At 40.2% G+C, this 21,028-nt stretch overlaps 2 protein-coding genes across 2 annotated transcripts in view; both read left to right on the top strand.

Annotated features, from left to right (window-relative positions):
• Positions 1–233: 233 nt before the first annotated feature.
• bcat2 (branched chain amino-acid transaminase 2, mitochondrial) lies at positions 234–10,899 on the top strand. The gene is made up of 11 exons (XM_060891889.1): positions 234–290; positions 1,803–1,877; positions 2,348–2,548; positions 3,475–3,585; positions 5,686–5,805; positions 5,901–6,064; positions 7,201–7,343; positions 8,494–8,579; positions 8,824–8,964; positions 9,176–9,250; positions 9,347–10,899. The coding sequence occupies exons 1-11, from the start codon at positions 270–272 to the stop codon at positions 9,389–9,391; spliced, it is 1,182 nt and encodes a 393-aa protein (XP_060747872.1). The 5' UTR covers positions 234–269; the 3' UTR covers positions 9,392–10,899.
• A 7,401-nt stretch (positions 10,900–18,300) lies between these two features.
• The window catches only part of LOC132860630 (potassium voltage-gated channel subfamily A member 2-like), a 9,704-nt gene continuing 6,976 nt past the window's right edge, over positions 18,301–21,028 (top strand). The window contains exons 1-2 of the mRNA XM_060891878.1: positions 18,301–18,504; positions 20,084–20,819. Coding sequence (XP_060747861.1) covers positions 20,136–20,819 — 684 coding nt within the window. The 5' untranslated portion in view covers positions 18,301–18,504; positions 20,084–20,135. The remainder of the gene's footprint in view (positions 18,505–20,083; positions 20,820–21,028) is intronic.

Raw genomic sequence — 21,028 nt, 5'->3', positions numbered from 1 at the left:
TTGAGTAAATGTTCTAAATGATGTGTTTATTCCCTGCTGTAGTGAATTAACATGAAGATAGAGGAAGTGCCTGTGGATAATTATGTCTACAGAAATCTTTTTTTTGTCTTGTCTAAACACTTGTATAAATAAATCTGTTCATATCTAGCTTGATACTTGTCCCCTAGACAGTACGATTTGAGACACACCCGCTTTACACCGAGGACACACAAACACGGAACGTTAAAGAAAGCGCTGTTTGTTTCCAGCCGGACAGTTTTCAGTGTGTCATGATGGCGGCTCTGAGGACGGTGAGTTCACTTTAGCTTCTGATTCGTCTTCAAACTCTGTGAGAATTTCTGTGTTTATTTGTTAATAATGAACAAAACCTGCTAATAAATAAGCTCTGCTCCTTCATCACGGTTTAACCCGCGGGTTTTTACACCTCAGGCTGAAAGTTTACAGATGTTTACATTCAAAATAAATGAACAAACAAACAAACAAACAAACAAAGCAAAACAAAACAAAATAGCAAACGTGAGAAGTTTCATGGAAATAAAGCCATAAAACCTGCTTGACTGATGCGACTCGTTCTTAAACTTGGTACATTTTATTATTAGAATTATTTTATTACTCGTAAATTCATTTATTTTTTTATTTTTTGCAACTAAATTGTTTACTCGAAACCGGGTGACGTCACAGGTCCATTTGCATGTTAGTCGAATCGTTTAATTCGTTTTGCATAATTGACATTTTTATCCAGATGTTGGATGATGAACAGAGACCCCATGAGCCTAGAGCTGTATTTATTAATGAAGTCTTATCATATTTATTACTGTAAATATCTGTATTGTATAGTATAGTGTTATTTATGTGTGTATTGTATAGTATAGTGTTATTTATGTCTGTATTGTATAGTGTTAATGTCTGTATTGTATAGTATAGTGTTATTTATGTCTGTATTGTATAGTATAGTGTTATTTATGTGTGTATTGTATAGTATAGTGTTATTTATGTCTGTATTGTATAGTATAGTGTTATTTATGTCTGTATTGTATAGTGTTAATGTCTGTATTGTATAGTATAGTGTTATTTATGTCTGTATTGTATAGTATAGTGTTATTTATGTCTGTATTGTATAGTATAGTGTTATTTATGTCTGTACTTTTGAGAGTCACAAACAGCTGTAACCAAATTCTTTGTGTGTGTCAACATCAACACACATCAATTCTGACATCAGTAAGAAGTGTTGTGTGTGTGTGTGAGTGTGTGTGTGAGTGTGTGTGTGTGAGTGTGTGTGTGTGAGTGTGTGTGTGTGAGTGTGTGTGTGTGTGAGTGTGTGTGTGTGTGAGTGTGTGTGTGTGTGAGTGTGTGTGTGTGTGTGTGTGAGTGTGTGAGTGTGTGAGTGTGTGAGTGTGTGAGTGTGTGTGTGTGTGTGTGTGTGAGTGTGTGAGTGTGTGAGTGTGTGAGTGTGTGAGTGTGAGTGTGTGAGTGTGAGTGTGTGTGTGTGTGTGAGAGAGAGACTAGAAACGATTATCACTGATTGGATGTCAGGAAAAATAATGGTCAGTGACTTTTTTTTTAATGGACAGTGGTCAGCAGTGATTAGTTGTTGGGGGGATTTAACACACACACACACACACAAAAATGCACACTAATTTCTAAGAAGTGGCATGTGACTGCAAATCCCTGACCTTCTTGCCAAGCAACCTGCCTTTAGCAACAATAACAGCAACACCGTGTGTCACCTTGACTGCGGTTAATGCAGTTATTGTGCATATAAGTTAATGCCCTCTCTCTCTCTCTCTCTCTCTCTCTCTCAGGCATTATGTGGACGGTTCCTGCAGCCTCTCCCCATGTGTTTGGGGTCTCTGCGCTTTGCCAGCTCCTCTTTCAAGGTAACTCACTGCGCAAACCTGAAGAACAGAGCTGTAACTTGATCCCTGAGTCTTTTTTTCCACTCGTCCTGTTCACGCCCTTCTGGTGGTGGAATGAACACGTTGAGGGTTTTTGAGTTAAGGCGGCAGACTTTGCTGTTAAACCCTTCTCACTGTTGGGTTGGGTCTGGGTGGGGTTTATATTTTTTATGCCTAGTGTGTTTGTGTTGTTTGAGGTGTCCTGTGTGGGATTTTCTCTGACATTTTTCTTTTTCCTCTTTTTTTTGCTCTTTCACTTTCTGCAGCACTTTTTCCTTTCTGCTCAGTCACTGCTCTTAATTTAATTACAATTAATCTGTGTGTCAAATGCATGCACAATCAGTCAGGATGAATTAAAATAAACAGACTGTCTGTCCTTCCACACGTCTGCTTTCACCCCCACCTCCCTGTCTTTTGTCCTCCCTCTCTCTCCCTCTCTCTCCCCCTCTCAGGCTGCAGATTTAACCATCGAGAAGAGGAAGACCCCGAACCCCAAGCCCGGCCTGTCCAATCTGGGCTTTGGGAAGTTTTTCTCTGATCACATGTTGACTGTGAACTGGACAGAGAAAGGAGGATGGGAAACTCCTCAAATTAAACCTTTCCAAAACCTGTCGCTCCACCCGGCATCCTCCGTTCTGCATTACTCCATTGAGGTGCCAATATTTATTCACAACCCACAGTCACTGTTTTCTGTTCACAATTTTGGATTTTTTTTTTAAATCACTACAAATTTCTTAAAACATCATAGAAATGTCATTTGTTCTTCTTTCAAAGATTTTTTCCCAGAAAATGTTCAGAGTTTAAACTCAGCAGACTTAGCAAGGGGTCGAGTCTCTTGTGGGCGTGGCCAATAATTACACCCTACAGCAGACTGAATGATTTAAAATGTGAAAAGTTGTTTCAGTGCTGGTTTGTTCCAGCTTCCTTCTCATATTAGATTAGCCCGCTAACTGTACTAGCCATGCTCAGCCATTTCTGTGACTTTTTTTCTGAGATTTATTTTTCTGTTCTATAATGTTTTATAAATCAGTGTCACATTTTCTTAATCATGTTGTAGGTTTCAGACTTTAGGTTAAAGACTGGATTTGATCAAACCTGACATGATTGTAACCCTGCTCTTGTTTCTCTTTCTGTACTGTCTGTGTGTGTGCCGCGCGCCTGTCTGTGTGTGTGCCGCGCGCCTGTCTGTGTGTGTGCCGCGCGCCTGTCTGTGTGTGTGCCGCGCGCCTGTCTGTGTGTGTGTGTGCCGCGCGCCTGTCTGTGTGTGTGTGCCGCGCGCCTGTCTGTGTGTGTGTGCCGCGCGCCTGTGTGTGTGTGTGTGTGCCGCGCGTCTGTCTGTGTGTGCGCCGCGCGCCTGTCTGTGTGTGTGTGTGTGCCGCGCGCCTGTCTGTGTGTGTGTGTGTGCCGCGCGCCTGTCTGTGTGTTTGTGTGCCGCGCGCCTGTCTGTGTGTTTGTGTGCCGCGCGCCTGTCTGTGTGTGTGTGCCGCGCGCCTGTCTGTGTGTGTGTGCCGCGCGCCTGTCTGTGTGTGCGCCCCGCGCCTGTCTGTGTGTGTGCCGCGCGCCTGTCTCTGTGCATTAGCTGTTTGAGGGTATGAAGGCGTTCCGGGGAGTGGACAATCAGATCCGTCTGTTTCGGCCCATGCTGAATATGGAGCGTATGTACCGCAGTGCAGACCGCTGCTGCCTGCCGGTGAGTCTCACACACACACAGACAGGGACACACACAGAGAGACAGACAGACAGGGACACAGAGAGACAGACAGGGACACACAGAGAGAGAGACAGACAGGAACACACACAGAGAGAGACAGACAGGGACACACACAGAGAGAGACAGACAGGGACACACACAGAGAGAGACAGACAGGGACACACACAGAGAGAGACAGACAGGGACACACAGAGAGAGACAGACAGAGAGACACGCACAGAGAGACAGACAGGGACACACACAGAGAGAGACAGACAGGGACACACACAGAGAGAGACAGACAGGGACACACACAGAGAGACAGACAGAGAGACAGACAGGGACACACGCACACAGAGAGACAGACAGGGACACACACAGAGAGAGACAGACAGGGACACACACAGAGAGACAGACAGAGAGACAGACAGGGACACACGCACACAGAGAGACAGACAGGGACACACAGACAGACAGGGACACACACAGAGAGAGACAGACAGGGACACACACAGAGAGACAGACGGACACACACAGAGAGAGACAGACAGGGACACACAGACAGACAGGGACACAGAGAGAGAGACAGACAGGGACACACACAGAGAGAGAGACAGACAGGGACACACACAGAGAGAGAGACAGACAGGGACACACACAGAGAAAGAGACAGACAGGGACACAGACGCACAGAGACAGACAGGGACACAGACGCACAGAGACAGACAGGGACACAGACGCACAGAGACAGACAGGGACACAGACGCACAGAGACAGACAGGGACACAGACGCACAGAGACAGACAGGGACACAGACGCACAGAGACAGACAGGGACACAGACGCACAGAGAGACAGACAGGGACACAGACGCACCGAGACAGACAGGGACACAGACGCACCGAGACAGACAGACAGGGACACAGACGCACCGAGACAGACAGACAGGGACACAGACGCACCGAGACAGACAGACAGGGACACAGACGCACCGAGACAGACAGACAGGGACACAGACGCACCGAGACAGACAGACAGGGACACAGACGCACCGAGACAGACAGACAGGGACACAGAGACAGACAGACAGGGACACACAGACAGACAGGGACACACACAGAGACAGACAGACAGGGACACACACACAGAGACAGACAGACAGGGACACACACACAGAGACAGACAGACAGGGACACACACACAGAGACAGACAGACAGGGACACAGACAGACAGACAGGGACACAGACAGACAGACAGGGACACAGACAGACAGACAGGGACACAGACAGACAGACAGGGACACAGACAGACAGACAGGGACACAGAGACAGACAGACAGGGACACAGAGACAGACAGACAGGGACACACAGACAGACAGGGACACACACACAGAGACAGACAGACAGGGACACACACAGAGAGACAGACAGACAGGGACACACACACAGAGACAGACAGACAGGGACACACACACAGAGACAGACAGACAGGGACACAGACAGACAGACAGGGACACAGACAGACAGACAGGGACACAGACAGACAGACAGGGACACACACACAGAGACAGACAGACAGGGACACACACACAGAGACAGACAGACAGGGACACACACACACAGAGACAGACAGACAGACAGGGACACACACACAGAGACAGACAGACAGACAGGGACACACACACAGAGACAGACAGACAGACAGGGACACACACACAGAGACAGACAGACAGGGACACACACACAGAGACAGACAGACAGGGACACACACAGAGACAGACAGACAGGGACACACACACACAGAGACAGACAGACAGGGACACACACAGAGACAGACAGACAGGGACACACACACAGAGACAGACAGACAGGGACACACACACACAGACAGACAGACAGACAGACAGACAGGGACACACACACAGACAGACAGACAGACAGACAGGGACACAGACAGACAGACAGACAGACAGGGACACATACAGACAGACAGACAGACAGACAGGGACACAGACAGACAGAGAGAGAGACAGATAGACGAATGTGGGAATAAGACCACGGTCTCTCCATCGTCATCATCAGCTCTGATTCTCTCTGCAGTTGTTTGATAAGCGCGAGCTGTTGGACTGTATTAAGAAGCTGATTGATTTGGACCAGGAGTGGGTTCCGTACTCCACCGACGCCAGTCTTTACATCAGACCCACCTTCATCGGCATTGAGGTGAGACGCTGAACTCTACTCACGTATGTTCTTGTATGTAAGAATAGGTTTATCGGATCACGTCTGCTATACTGACCTTTTTCCTTTTGGCTCAGCCTACATTGGGCGTGTCCCGAGCAGGCCACGCCCTCCTGTTTGTCATCGTGGGGCCGGTGGGGCCGTACTTCTCCACAGGAGCCTTCAATCCCGTGTCCTTGCTGGCGGATCCTCGCTTCGTGCGAGCCTGCAGAGGCGGAGTAGGAGCCTACAAGATGGGCAGGTCAGAGGCAAATAAAATCTGTCATTTTTATTGCATTTATTTAAAAATGTTCAGTATTTTTCACTTGATCTTCACTATTTATTCAGTTGATTTCTTTTTAAAGAATTATAAATTCTAACTAAAGACACTTTAGCACTAGGTTTATAAATGTGTCTAAATTCTGATCCTTAATTTTTCTGGCTATTCATGTGGTTGGTTTTTTTCCCGTTTCCCCCAAATCCATGTACTTTATCCTGTTTTCCTTTATTCTGTCGTTCCCATTTCAGGCTGTTTTGTTGTTGTTTTTATTTTTAAAGTGACCATTAGTAAGTTTCACAAATAAAGACTTCTTTATTTTTATTTTTCTTAATATTCTTTTTTTCTTTTTTGTGTATATATTTATAATATAACATTTTATTTATTTGACACATAACACTGAGAGAAGTCAAGTAGAAATCTGATGCAATGCTGTGCACACACACACACACACACACACACACACACACACACACACACACACACTTCATACTAGCCTTTCACTGCTGCACAGACATTTGAAACTAAAGTGGTGTAAAGTTTGCTGAGTTAGGAGCATTACACAGGATTAAACACACACACAGATACACCGATACACACATACACACACAAACACACATACATAGATTCATGGAGGGAGTGTGATGTTTTGTGCGATGTTGTAAATAATGTGACTGTTTAATCAGTGCTTCAGATGAATGTGTGTTTGATTAATCACTGCTGATATGATACAGTAGTTCTACATTGACACATGATTAATGTCTCTTATTGGATGCTTTTCAGTTTGAACAGTCATGGGCTCAAAGTTACACCCCGCCTCAATAGTGTGTTTCTGTTTTGTTTATTAGGGCCCAAGAAGGTTTTTATTTATTTTATATATATATTTTTGTTTCGTTATTTTTGTTTTATTTTATTGATTTATTGGGTTTTTTCTTTTTTCCCTCACTGACAAATCAAGAGTGAATTGAAAGTGTGATAAAATAATCATCCTCCGAGGCACATTATGATTTCATCACACTTGTCATTTATTACATTGCCATTTAAAGTTAATTAAATGTAATTTTTATTCTGTGTGCCTGTGTGTGTGTGTGTGTCTGTGTCTGTGCATGTGTGTGTTTCAGTAACTATGGGCCTACTATAGCCATCCAGAGTGAGGCAGTGAAACAGGACTGTCAGCAGGTTCTGTGGCTGTACGGTGAGAAAGAGGAGATCACTGAGGTCGGTACCATGAACCTCTTCATCTACTGGACCAATGAGAATGGAGGTGAGCATGTTCTCTCTCTCTCACACACACACACACACACACACACACACACACACACACTTACAGTACATGTATCAGGAGTCTTATTTCAATCTGGAATGGAAAAGTTTTGGAAAAATGTAGAAATTTGGCACATGGAATTCTGGGGCCTTAAATCACCATCTGTTTGTCTGTGCTCTGATTCTGTCTCACTGATTACTGAGCTAGTGACCTTTTAAAAAAAAAAAACAGCAGGAAAATCTCACACACACACTGGAGTGAACACAGGACAAGGTGAGGAGTGTACATTAATAGAAGAGAACACTATTACACTCGGGTGGAAAATTCCCAAAGTTACAGCAGCGGACAAAAACAATGAGGATGAAAACAGAAGGCAGTGTAGCAGCAGAAGTACAGTATATTTGTCTGTCTCTGTCTCACACACACACACACACGTGTATAGGGTGCCAATGATTTGTCATCTGTTATATTGGACATAAAGCAACACAGACAATGCTCTAAGAGGATTAACACATTAATCACCTTTTGAATTACTTAAAACCAAAAATGTACACACACACGTGTTTAAGGTGATCCTGTTACCAGGAGACGCAAAGAAAAGAAAAAAAGCTTTCAGTTCAGTTTTCACGCCGCTGAAGCCTCGAATTCACATCCGAATCGATGTAAAGGTTAAAAGTTAAAATGATCCCCTGCTCAGATGAGTCTGAGTAAAAAGGAGGTAGTGAGGATCTGAAAATGTGGTTTCTGCTGTAACTCACAAATCCTCATACGCTTTAATAACCAGAAGCCGTGTTCAGATGATGAGTTGTAGCTCATGGTAAGATAAGATAAGATAGACCTTTATTCGTCCCACAATGGGGAAATGTCTCTGTTACAGCAGCAAAGAGAAAGAAATGCAAATATATATATATATATATATATATATATATATATGACATAATATGGTATACAGTATAAACACAACACAATGTATAAATACAAAGAAGTAAAAAGAGACCACGAGTAAATTGTTACGCTAACAGACATATTGCTTGTCTTTCTGTTATTGCACGTGTTGTTTAAAATACTTTGTTATTGTTATTATTGCAGTTAAACAGTAATAACAGTGTGTAATTATACCAGAGATTGTGTTTGTTTTGTTCGTCTACAGAACGAGAGCTGGTCACTCCTCCACTAGATGGCATCATTCTCCCCGGAGTCACCAGACAGTCTCTGCTGGACCTGGCCAGGGAGTGGGTGAGTGAGTGTGTGTGTGCGCGGCGCGGGCGAGTGTGTGCGCGGCGCGGGCGAGTGTGTGCGCGGCGCGGGCGAGTGTGTGCGCGGCGCGGGCGAGTGTGTGCGCGGCGCGGGCGAGTGTGTGCGTGGCGCGGGCGAGTGTGTGTGTGCAAGCGAATTCTTAAGCTTCTCTTATTATTGCTGGTGTGTAGTATGCTCATGCTAATGGGTGACTGGTGTGTGTGTGTGTGTGTGTGTGCTGCAGGGTGAGTTTAAGGTGACAGAGCGGACTCTGTTGATGAAGGAGCTGCTGGAGGCTCTGAGAGGAGGACGGGTGTTGGAGGTGTTTGGAGCAGGGACGGCGTGTGTGGTGTGTCCTGTCGGCAGTCTGCTCTATAAAGGACAGGTACGACCTCACACCTTTATCATCACAAACCCAGGTTGTGTTCAAAATCAAGAAGTGTCGAGTCAGCTGATGTAAAGTTTTTCCCGTCTGCTCCGTGGAGCTCCTTCAGTTACCCACGAATTCGTCTCGCCACAGAATTTTGGTCGTAATGAAAACGAACATAAGGAACAGTTCAGATAAATAAGCTTATTGATGATTCTCTTTTGATTAGCAATATGAAATCCCAACCATGAAGAATGGTCCTGAGCTCGCCACCAGGTTCTACAAAGAACTCACTGACATCCAGGTAGGTCACCACACACACACACACACACAGCACTGTTCTTTACAGAAAAGTTCATTTTCATCCTGTGATGTTTTGTTTTTATTTTCCTCCTCACAGTACGGACGCAAAAGGAGCGACTGGGCTCCGGTTATCGGCCCCTGATCTGACGCCGATGTCCTCCAGTCACCTCCCGGCACTCGGAGTCCTCCACACGGTTCACTTCCCATGTTACACGCTGTAGCTTTGTTTCTTCTTGCGTTAGGTGTAGGGACTAAAAACAGTATAAACTATAAAGAAAAAGAAAACATGACACGTCTAACAGAATAGAAACGTGGTTTTATTTTGATAATAAATGATAGTGATAGTGTAGAGTGTGGTCTGTAGCAGCAGAGCAGCTGTGAGGTAAAACGTCTAAAGCACAATTTATGCAAATAACTCTTACAGTATAAAAATATCGTAAGGTGCAATAAGGGTTATATCGTCTCTGTGGAACAGTTACTGATTGTGTGTGTGTGTTTGTTTTTAAAAGGTGAGCCTTCGATCCTTTATGTATAAAATCACCTAAATTACCGTATTAAAATAGGCGTAACAAGATTAAGCAAAGGTTTAAAATGTTTCAAAACACAGGTTAGGATCTATATATATATTTATTTTTTGTACTTTATTTGTTCCAATCTCCTCCTCTAAATGTAGTCGGTGTCTGTGTAAACGGAGGGTGTCAATAATTATATCTGGAGTGTACTTTAGAAATATTTTAACCAGCAGTACAAATATTGATGTTCCATAAGTGTATATCGGTGAAATGTTGACCTAAAGGAAGAGGCGGAGTCAAAGGTTTTAAATATGAAACGTGTGTGTGTGAGAGAGAGAGCGAGCTGGCGGGACACCAGATGATAACTCCTGATTTTATTGTTACACATCATTTATTCAGAGATTCTGTAGATAACTGCTGCGGATATTTAGATCATTTCGGTGAATTGTTGCGATAAAAGTTCACAAGCGAAAAACTGTTCAGCTTTAAAGTTTATTTTTGGATGTCAAATAACCGAATAAACACTCCATGAAAACTCTGCACTAAGACATCATGATATTAGCTATAAACAATCCTTCATTCTTAGTCATCGCACTAGATTACTGTACGTTACAACTCGATTTTTTTTCTTTGCTTTTATCCTGTCAAGAAACGAACTTCTGCCTTTTATCTTTTTTTTTTTTTGTCTTTATTTTCTTCCGAAGCCATCTCATCATCTTTCTTCCTCCCAAGTGCCTGATGACACTAGACCTGTTTTCTTCACTTTGCATGTGGTTCTGCATTTGGACTGTCAGGACTTTGGCCACGTGCTTTTGTCGTGTCTGCCCCGCCCTTGTCTCGTCGTCCCCGCCTCTGCACACCTGTTCCTCATGTCGAGCCACGTTGCCTTGAGCAGCGCGGAATCCTCTGTCGTCGTCTAATGTCGTCTCTTGTCGCGTCCTGTTTTGTGTTTTTTTTTATTTAATAAATCCTGTTTTCTTTTGTGCTATCCTGCATTTGGGTCTGTCTTATCCCCACGTCCCTGACATGGACTTTTATTTTAACGTGTTGTAAGTGTGCTGTGAGCGATTCGGGATGGTCGGCTGTTACACATCATCTCGCTGTTATTGTGTTTTTACAATAAAAGTTTATAAAAGCAGGTGGTTTTGTTTCTTTATTGTAATTATAATTATAATTATAAGAGTTTGTGATCACGTAGAAAATAAACCCCTGTTGTTGCTAACTAGCTGCTAATATTAACCACGTCGTAACTTTTACCTCACTAGTAAAAATCGGGCTCCGGTTCACTCGGAATCCTCCACACGGTTCACTTCCCATGTTACACGCTGTAGCTTTGTTTCTTCTTGCGTTAGGTGTAGGGACTAAAAACAGTATAAACTATAAAGAAAAAGAAAACGTGACACGTCTAACAGAATAGAAACGTGGTTTTATTTTGATAATAAATGTATCCCCCAGTGCAGGGCCGTAGCTAGAGGATTCGGGGCCCCCTGAAAAAAATTTGTGGCCCCCCCACACCCCTGCACTAATATAATTTATTGTACAATATATGAGCATGGAGGCCCACATGTAATCTAATAGGGGTTTCTTAAAATATAACAAAACCGATAACAAATAAATGTAAATAAAGGTTTTTACTGAACATCAGTTAAAGCAAAATATTCAAATATAACATTATAGATAAAAACAAATGGAGCGCAAACAATAAACAAATTTCAATCAGTAATGAACTTTGAAACAACTATGAAAATTATACGAACGATTATTACATGTATATCGGTTTGATCATTAACCCTTCATGACCTTTTACGTCACTTCACCTAGGATGAACCAAAATCCAATTGTCTGACCTTTTTGTTGGCAAAGTCACTTATGAGGACTTTGCAGTCCAGCTGTCTGCTTAGTCGGCTTTCAATTGAAAGTCGGGCAAGGCTATTAAACCTTTCTTGAGTTTGCGTAGACCTGAGATAGTTTTTGACAAGCTTCAACTTCCTGAAAGCTCTTTCTGCACCAGAAACAGAGACAGGCAGAGTGCAGAAGATGCGCACTGCAACACAAACCTCTCCAAAAATGCTCTGGAGCTGCATCCTGTAGATTGAATTCAGCAGGTCAAGAGGAGACTGACTGAATTATTTAAATAAAACCACAAAAATTACCCATTGTCTTAATTTTTAATAAAGATAATTTGGTTCTGCATAATATATTTTAAATACTATATCCATCCAAGAGCAGTGTTGGATGCGTGTTTTCTCTAATATGATTAAATGCGTGACATAATGTTACTTTTATATGTATAAGCGCTTTATACAATATAATGCTTGCGACATGCGTCATGTGACTCGTATCCAGTTTTTCTTTTGCGCGCCGGTAATAAAGAATAAAAATAAATTCTGGTACCCTGATTTATGTTTCCGTATCATTTTCAATCGGTCAGTCAGTCTCCGTAAATTCATCTCTAACTTCAGCTGCCGCGTCAACACTCATTGGTCCTTTTCACAAGCTAGGGTGGGACTTAGGGGGCACGGTGTCTTAGTTGGTTGGCACGTTCAAACCAATGAGAAAAACAAACCATACATTAGAGAGGGTATTTTCGCTGGAGAGAGAGTTTGAACAAAACCTCAACACAAAACATTGTCCTCAATCATGACCCTAAAAATGTCTGAGCTTGTGCTGAACTGTTTTATATGGGAGCAACATTACACATGATAAAGGGGTCTAAAAAGGTAACAAACACTTACAATAAACACCACAAGTCATAATCTCTCTCTCTCTCTCTCTCTCTCTCTCTCTCACACACACACACACACACACACACACACACACACAAATTAAAATCAACAGTCTGCCGCAGGGAAAAGTTGGAATGGATGGATGGAATGGATTACTGTGGATTAATTCTGTTATTTTCTTATATTTAAACGGAGAACTTTACACATTACACATAAGATTCCATACCTGTATATCTTGAGTGACAGGTGTCTTGTCCATGTCACGCTTGCCTGTCTTCAAAACTTGAGAGCCCTGTTAATGTTACAAGAGCATCATAATCTTAGAATTTAAAATTCATTTTAAAAAAAAAATAACTAACTAACTAAATTTAGATTAATAAATTTAAATTAAATATTTATTTTCCAAATCTACAGGGAGCCGCAGCAGATGGATGAAAGAGCCACTTGCGGCTCCGGAGCCACGGGTTCCCGACCCCTGACCTAGTCCAACACCTTAACCACTAGGCTACCACATCCCACCTTTAAAAATCAGAAGACATTATTTCTGGAAAAACAACATTTTCAGAACAGAATCTTAAAATGTAAATATGGGAAATTAAAGGAGATACAAATTTATACTGCAGTCAGCCACTAGAGGGCATCAGAGACATTTTGACTTCACTTCATAGCTGAATCCTGTTACAGCCAAACAAATATATAATCACAAGGAAGGAAGTGACATCACGTCAATAAATATAAATAAAATCTCCTACAGGTGTATAATGAAGATAAATAAATGAAGTAAATGATACACAAATGAACATAAAAGAATCACATGTACAATAAATAAATCTTCTACAAAGAATCACATAGAAATAAACGAATCACACGCACAAACAATAAATCTGAAAAGAATCTAAGGGAAACTGACCCACTAGTACATTACAATATTAAACATCTGTTCAAAGGCATTTTTCATTAATTAATTTTGTTGACGTATGTATATAAATGCACATAGTTTTACACTGACTACGAATCATAAATAAATAAAAATTTAGTCAACCATTTTTTATTAAATTGAACCAAATCATGAAGCACCTTGAAAACCACAGGGAAAAAAAAAATACAAAGTAAGAAGAATTATGAATTATGAATTGATACAAAATTCCTTTTCCGCCACAGTATTGCAGGGACTGGATCCGGATACATCACTCCACATCCCGGAGCAGGATCCAGCAGTTAGTGAAGATTATATAGTAAATGTATTTATTATATCGCTGATCTAATTCAGTGTGTGCGTTGTGCGAGATTACACAAATCATGTGGTTGTCACAGGATCGCATAAGGTTTGGATGCAAATGTGGGGACAACCCAAAAGGACAAAGGAAGCTCGGGGTCAGACGATCGTCAGACAGACTACTGCGGATTAACTAAATAAGATGTGCAGGAAATCAAAACCAGAATATCGATCGGATCTGAGACTCGGAATTGTCACTGGATGAACACGGAGGCAAGACTTCGCAACAACCTGAGCTCTGCTGCAGATATTTGAAGTTTTGAACAGGCGAACAGGTAAGTTGGGGAGGAGCTAAGGAGAGAGTATAAGTCATGTGATGAATCAGGTTGTTGAGGATCATGGGAAATGGAGTGTGTTTGTATTAAACTCCACTATATTAGTTCAAACTATAAGACACATTTTAATAAAGACATGCTATAATTTATTTTATAAATTTTAATAAATTATGAGTTTTAATTTAAAGTTAAACTCTATGTGAGTTTTCACCAGGAGATCATTGGCTCGTTGTACTAATCAACAATGTGGCTGTGATGAGGTCAGGTGAAGAGAAAGTGTTACTATATACAGATAAACCACATCGATTTCCATAAACCAGGCAATGGTGGTTCTTGAGGGGAAGGAGCTTGAATGGGAGGTGCACATTAAACCCACCATGGTACTCTGGCCCACCCAGAGGTCTGGACATGTTTTCTCCCTTCCTTCATACTATATATATGTATATGTATATATGTATATATATATATATATATATATATATATATATATATATATATATATATATATATATATATATATATACATATATATATATATATATATATATATATATATATATATATATATATATATATATATATATATATATATATATATATACAGTGTGTGTATATATATACACACACTGATATACAGTGTATATATATATATATATATATATATATATATATATATATATATATACTGTATATCAGTGTGTGTGTATATATATATATATGTATTGATAAGAGGGTAATAAATCTTCTCATCGTATCACATTGAATTGTTGTATTGAATAGTGTTGTATCATATGGTATTATATATCGTATCACACTGTATCATATCATATTCAATTCAATTCAAATTATTTGTATAATGCTTTTAAGAATTTACATAAATGTATATAAAACTGGGCGGCACGGTGGCTTAGTGATTAGCACGTTCACCTCACACCTCTAGGGTTGGGGGTTCGATTCCCGCCTCCACCTTGTGTATGTGGAGTTTGCATGTTCTCCCCGTGCCTCGGGGGTTTCCTCCGGGTACTCCGGTTTCCTCCCCCGGTCCAAAGACATGCATGGTAGGTTGATTGGCATCTCTGGAAAATTGTCCGTAGTGTGTGATTGCGTGAGTGAATGAATGTGTGTGTGCCATGCGATGGGTTGGCACGCCGTCCAGGGTGTATCCTGCCTTGATGCCCAATGACGCCTGAGTCTCGGGCCGGCAATACCACGACTGAGGTGCCCTTGAGCAAGGCACCGAACCCCTCCAACTGCTCCCCGGGCGCCACAGCATAAATGGCTGCCCACTGCTCCGGGTGTGTGTTCACGGTGTGTGTGTTCACGGTGTGTGTGTGTTCACGGTGTGTGTGTGTTCACTGCTGTGTGTGTGTGTTCACTGCTGTGTGTGTGTTCACTGCTGTGTGTTTGTTCACTGCTGTGTGTGTGTGTGTGTGTTCACTGCTGTGTGTGTGCACTTTGGAAGGGTTAAATGCAGAGAACGAATTCTGAGTATGGGTCACCGTACTTAGCTGTATGTCATGTCACTTCGTCACTATCATATAACGTCGTATTGTGCTGTATAGTATTGTATTGCATGGCATCGTTTCCTATCTTATTGTATCATATCATTTCATATCATATTGTATCGTATCACACAGTATTGTATTGTATCACACAGTATTGTATTGTATCACACAGTATTGTACTGTATCATATCGTATTGTATCGTATCATATCGTATTTTATCGTATCATATCGTACTGTATTGTAACGTATCATATCATGTTGTATCGTTTCGCACCGTATTGTATTGCATCGTATTGCATCATATCGTATTGTATGGTTTCACACCGTATTGTATCGTATCACACCATATTGTATCGTATCATATCATATTGTATTATATATCGTATCATATCGTATCGTATCACAACATATTGTATCGTATCACACCATATTGTATCGTATCACATCGTATTGTATTGTATCATATCGTATTGTATCGTATCACACCATATTGTATCGTATCACATCGTATTGTATTGTATCATATCGTATTAAACTGTATTGTATCGTATCATATCATATTGTATCGTATCACATCGTATTGTATTGTATCATATCGTATTGTATTTTATCATATCGTATCACACCGTATTGTATCGTATCATATCCTATTGTAACGTATCACATCGTATTGTATTGTATCATATCGTATTGTATCGTATCACACCATATTGTATCGTATCACACCATATTGTATCGTATCACATCGTATTGTATTTTATCATATCGTATCACACTGTATTGTATTGTATCATATCATACTGTATCGTATCATATCGTATTGTATTGTATCATATCGTATTGTATCGTATCACACCATATTGTATCGTATCACATCGTATTGTATTGTATCATATCGTATTGCATAGTATCACACCATATTGTATCGTATCACATCGTATTGTATTGTATCATATCGTATTGCATAGTATCACACCATATTGTAACGTATCACATCGTATTGTATTGAATCATATCGTATTGTATCGTATCACACCATATTGTATCGTATCACACCATATTGTATCGTATCACATCGTATTGTATTTTATCATATCGTATCACACTGTATTGTATTGTATCATATCATACTGTATCGTATCATATCGTATTGTATTGTATCATATCGTATTGTATCGTATCACACCATATTGTATCGTATCACATCGTATTGTATTGTATCATATCGTATTGCATAGTATCACACCATATTGTATCGTATCACATCGTATTGTATTGTATCATATCGTATTGCATAGTATCACACCATATTGTATCGTATCGCATCGTATTGTATTTTATCATATCGTATCACACCGTATTATATCGTATCATATCATATTGTATCGTATCACATCGTATTGTATTGTATCATATCGTATTGTATCGTATCACACCATATTGTATCGTATCACATCGTATTGTATTGTATCATATCGTTTCACACCTATTGTATTGTATCATATCATATTGTATCATATCACATCGTATTGTATTGTATCATATCGTATTGTATCGTATCACACCATATTGTATCGTATCACATCGTATTGTTTTGTGTCATATCGTATCACATTGTATTGTATTGTATCATATCGTATTGTATCGTATCACACTGTATTGTATTATATCATATCATATTGTATCGTATTGTATTGTATTGTATCGTATCATATCATATTGTATCGTATCATATTGTATCATATTGAATCGTATAATATCATATTGTATCGTGTAATATCGAATTGTATCGTATAATATTGTATTGTATCGCATCGTATTATATCGTATCATATCGTATTGTATCGTATCATATCATATTGTATCGAATCACACCGAATTGTATCATATCATATCGTATCTTATCACACCGTACTGTATTGTATCATACCATATTGTATCGTATCACACCGTATTGTTTCGTTTTACACCGTATTGTATCGTATCATATCGTATTGTATCGTATCACACCGTATTGTATGATATCATATCATATTGTATTGAAACACACCAAATTGTATCATATCATATTGTATCGTTTCACTCCGTATCATATCATGTATTGTATCGTATCATATCATATTGTATCGTATCACTCCATATCATTTCATATCATATTGTATCATTTCACACCGTATTGTATTGCATCAGAGTATTACATTGTTGTATCATATTGTATCATATTTTAACATAGTGCGTCATAATAAGTTTATCATTTTATATTACATGTTATTTGTATCGTATCATTTATAATATCACAAATATCAACTCGTTACCTCAAAATCTTCTTAATTTAAGTTTAAAGTTAAAAACATTCTCACAAAAAAATTGTCATTGCATTCTCATCGTATTGAACACATCTAATAAAGGATAAAGTGTAATTAGATAAAATAGAACATTTATAGTTGTGTAAAAGTGTAAACATTCCCAGGAACAAGAATGCGTTTCTATTCCAAATGTGATCTGACTTACAGGATTCAATATCCCCAATTAGTGCAGATAGAACAAGAATAAAGAAAAAGAAGTAGTGAGAGCAGAAGGAAGACGCAGCAGGAAGAGAAAACGTGTATGACCTTCTAAATTAGGCCCTGCGTTTACGGGGAGCTCGGGGTGATGGAACCTGGATTGAATTTCAACATGACAGCATTCCCGTGTAGAAGAGACAGTGAGAGACTCAAGAGACACCAGAGTCCAACAAACAGCTTCAGAAACGGGACGGGACAAGGCAGGACAGGATGCCCCCTGCAGGGCAGTGACAGACTGATGGACACGGAGGTGCAGGGACACACGGCTCTCGGTGTTGGGGACGTAGTCGAGAAAACACACAGCGTTCTGAGCGGGATTTAATCCATAGCTACAGGAGACACAGTGGTACAGTAAAGACTTACCACCTGGACCTGAAGACTTTTGATCAGCTCGTTGTGAGTAAAGCTACACGATCTCGAATTCTACAAACACCTGCTCACGGACAAACTTTTAAGCATTTTAATATCTGTTTTTATAAAAATGGTTATATAGTATAAATTAATGTAAAATTTTTTATAAGGGTTTCATGTAAGTTTTAATCCATATATAGAAACATGAGTGTTTGACACTAACATTTGACACTGTTCTGTCAACATGCTTCAGAGGATTACGGTGTTTACGGTTCACTTTAGATCACAGCTGGCAGTGTGTGTGTGTGTGTGTGTGTGTGTGTGTGTGTGTGTGGTTGCAAATGATATAAGTTTAATTAGGAAAAACGATTGCTGTATTGATGAGTTATCATATGGTGATAAAGAGCTGAGATTTGGGGCTAAATTACGACAAATTAACGTTAATTTTCTTGAACAATTACATCATAATGGACCTTTCTGAAATATTGTGTACATCAAGAGCTTTTATTGATTATTGATTAGATGTTTTGTTAACGAATGTTTCATTTATGCATTAAATTTGAAAATTCGTACTTTAAGACCCTGAATATCGTTATGTATACTTGACATATACTGAGCTTCATTGACGTCTAGTGTCATATTTTTTCCATATGTGATGTGTATTATATAATTCTTTTAAAATTTTAAAGGTTTTTAATATATACATTAATTTACATTCTGTATTAGTGTTTTTACGATTTAACGATTCTCACTGTTTGTGTTTGTGTGTGTGTGTGTGTGTGACTGTGTTTTCTTATGTTGCGCAACAATTGTGGCATTTGTATTTTGCAAATCATGTAGTAGCTGTAAAGTTTATTATGTTTTATTATTAATATGTTAAGTTGATCAAAATTGAGAAAAAAAATATAATTTTATTTAAAGTATCATAAATGTATATCATTTCAGTAAGGTTAAAAACATCCAGTGAGTTTAAAAAAGTGAAAAGAAAAACAAATAAAATAAAAATTAAATAAACAAATAAATAAATAAAGTGAAAAGAAAAATGACTTATGATATTAATCTTAACAGAAATGACACTTTAAGATTGTAAGAATTATTTTTCATTTATATTTTTCTGACTTTTTCTCTAATCACATTTCCTGTTTTTATTTAATTTATTTAATATAAGTTGCGAAATTCTTCTTTTTGACATTTATGTAAATATTATTTGCTCTTAAAGATAATTTTTTTATTGAATACATTTAGGTTTTCATGCAAGTCTTTTTCTTTAACAGAAGTCAACATAATATTTGATTATTTTATTGAGTAGTAAATACTTTTAATAAACTGTATGACTGTGTGAAAGATTTTGTTTTGAGTCAATTACAAGAAAATGACATAAATCAAGAAAATCTTTGCTTCTGAATCAGTTTCTGTGAGTTCAAACTGTGATTTGGACAAACACGTTCTAATCAGAAGCAGCTGAAGTGAACACTTCATTAAGAGTAAATCAGAGTGTGTGTGTGAGAGTGTGTGTGTCTGTACGAGTTCACACACTCAGAGGTCATCTTGTTTGGCATGAGGTATTCACGTTGGCCTTGGAGTCTCATGCTCAAGTGACATGATTACATTTCTGCTCTCACAGGAGAAAGGTTCAGTCTGGAGCACCGCTGTGAGGCTCTGATAAAGGAGTGAAGATGGACAGGCCTGGAGGAGGAGGAGGAGGAGGAGGAGGAGACAGTGAAGGGATGGAGAACGAGAGAAACAAGAAAAGCAAAGAGCAACATAACAAGGCTGAGAAGGGTGAGAAGGGTGAAAAGGAACATGAAGGAGGAAAGAAGGAGAAGAGTAAGAGAGAGAGTCGGCGGTCAGGGGGCTGGGCGCTGAGCGAGCGTCTGGCCATCAACGTCTCAGGGATGAGGTACGAGACTCAGCTGCGCACGTTGGCGCAGTTTCCCGACTCGTTGCTCGGCGACCCGCAGCGTCGACTGCGCTATTTCGACCCGCTCCGCAACGAGCTCTTCCTGGACCGCAACCGCTTCTGTTTTGACGCCATCCTGTACTTCTACCAGTCCGGAGGACGCCTGCGCCGACCGGCCAACGTGCCTCTGGACATCTTTATGGACGAGCTGCGCTTCTATGAGCTCGGAGAAGAGGTCATGACCCGCTTCAAGGAAGATGAGGGCTTCCCCAAAGAGGAGCCCAGGCCGCTGCCGAGCAACGAGATCCAGAGAAAGCTGTGGATGCTGTTCGAGCACCCAGAATCGTCAGGAGGCGCTCGCATCATCGCCATCATCAGCGTCATGGTCATCGTGGTGTCCATCGTCATCTTCTGTCTCGAGACGCTGCCTGACTTTAGGCTTGAGAAAGAAATGAGAGAGGTGAGGAGTGCTGAAGTCCCATCTTACACCATGGAAAGGGAGGGGCTTGTGTACCAGACAGAATGAATAAAATAAAGGTTAATGAGCTGTAAAGTAAAAACACGTAGCACCATTAGTTTATTATAATTTAGTAAACTGGCGTCAGGTCTTAGCATGAAATTTGAGACGGGTGAAGGATTATGAGAAGCACCTGACGCCCTGATTGGACG

Source organism: Tachysurus vachellii, chromosome 18 (genome assembly GCF_030014155.1).
Source record: "Tachysurus vachellii isolate PV-2020 chromosome 18, HZAU_Pvac_v1, whole genome shotgun sequence".
NCBI classification, from domain to species: domain Eukaryota; kingdom Metazoa; phylum Chordata; class Actinopteri; order Siluriformes; family Bagridae; genus Tachysurus; species Tachysurus vachellii.
This window is presented reverse-complemented; position numbering and strand designations above follow the sequence as displayed.

What these genes read in the sequence shown, in the direction of transcription:
- bcat2 (XM_060891889.1), top strand. Translation starts at nt 270, where the DNA reads ATGATGGCGGCTCTGAGGACG. An exon ending in TGATGGCGGCTCTGAGGACG is followed by an intron (nt 291 to 1,802) that starts GTGAGTTCACTT and finishes TCTCTCTCTCAG; the next exon opens with GCATTATGTGGACGGTTCCT. An exon ending in GTCTGCTCTATAAAGGACAG is followed by an intron (nt 8,965 to 9,175) that starts GTACGACCTCAC and finishes TCTTTTGATTAG; the next exon opens with CAATATGAAATCCCAACCAT.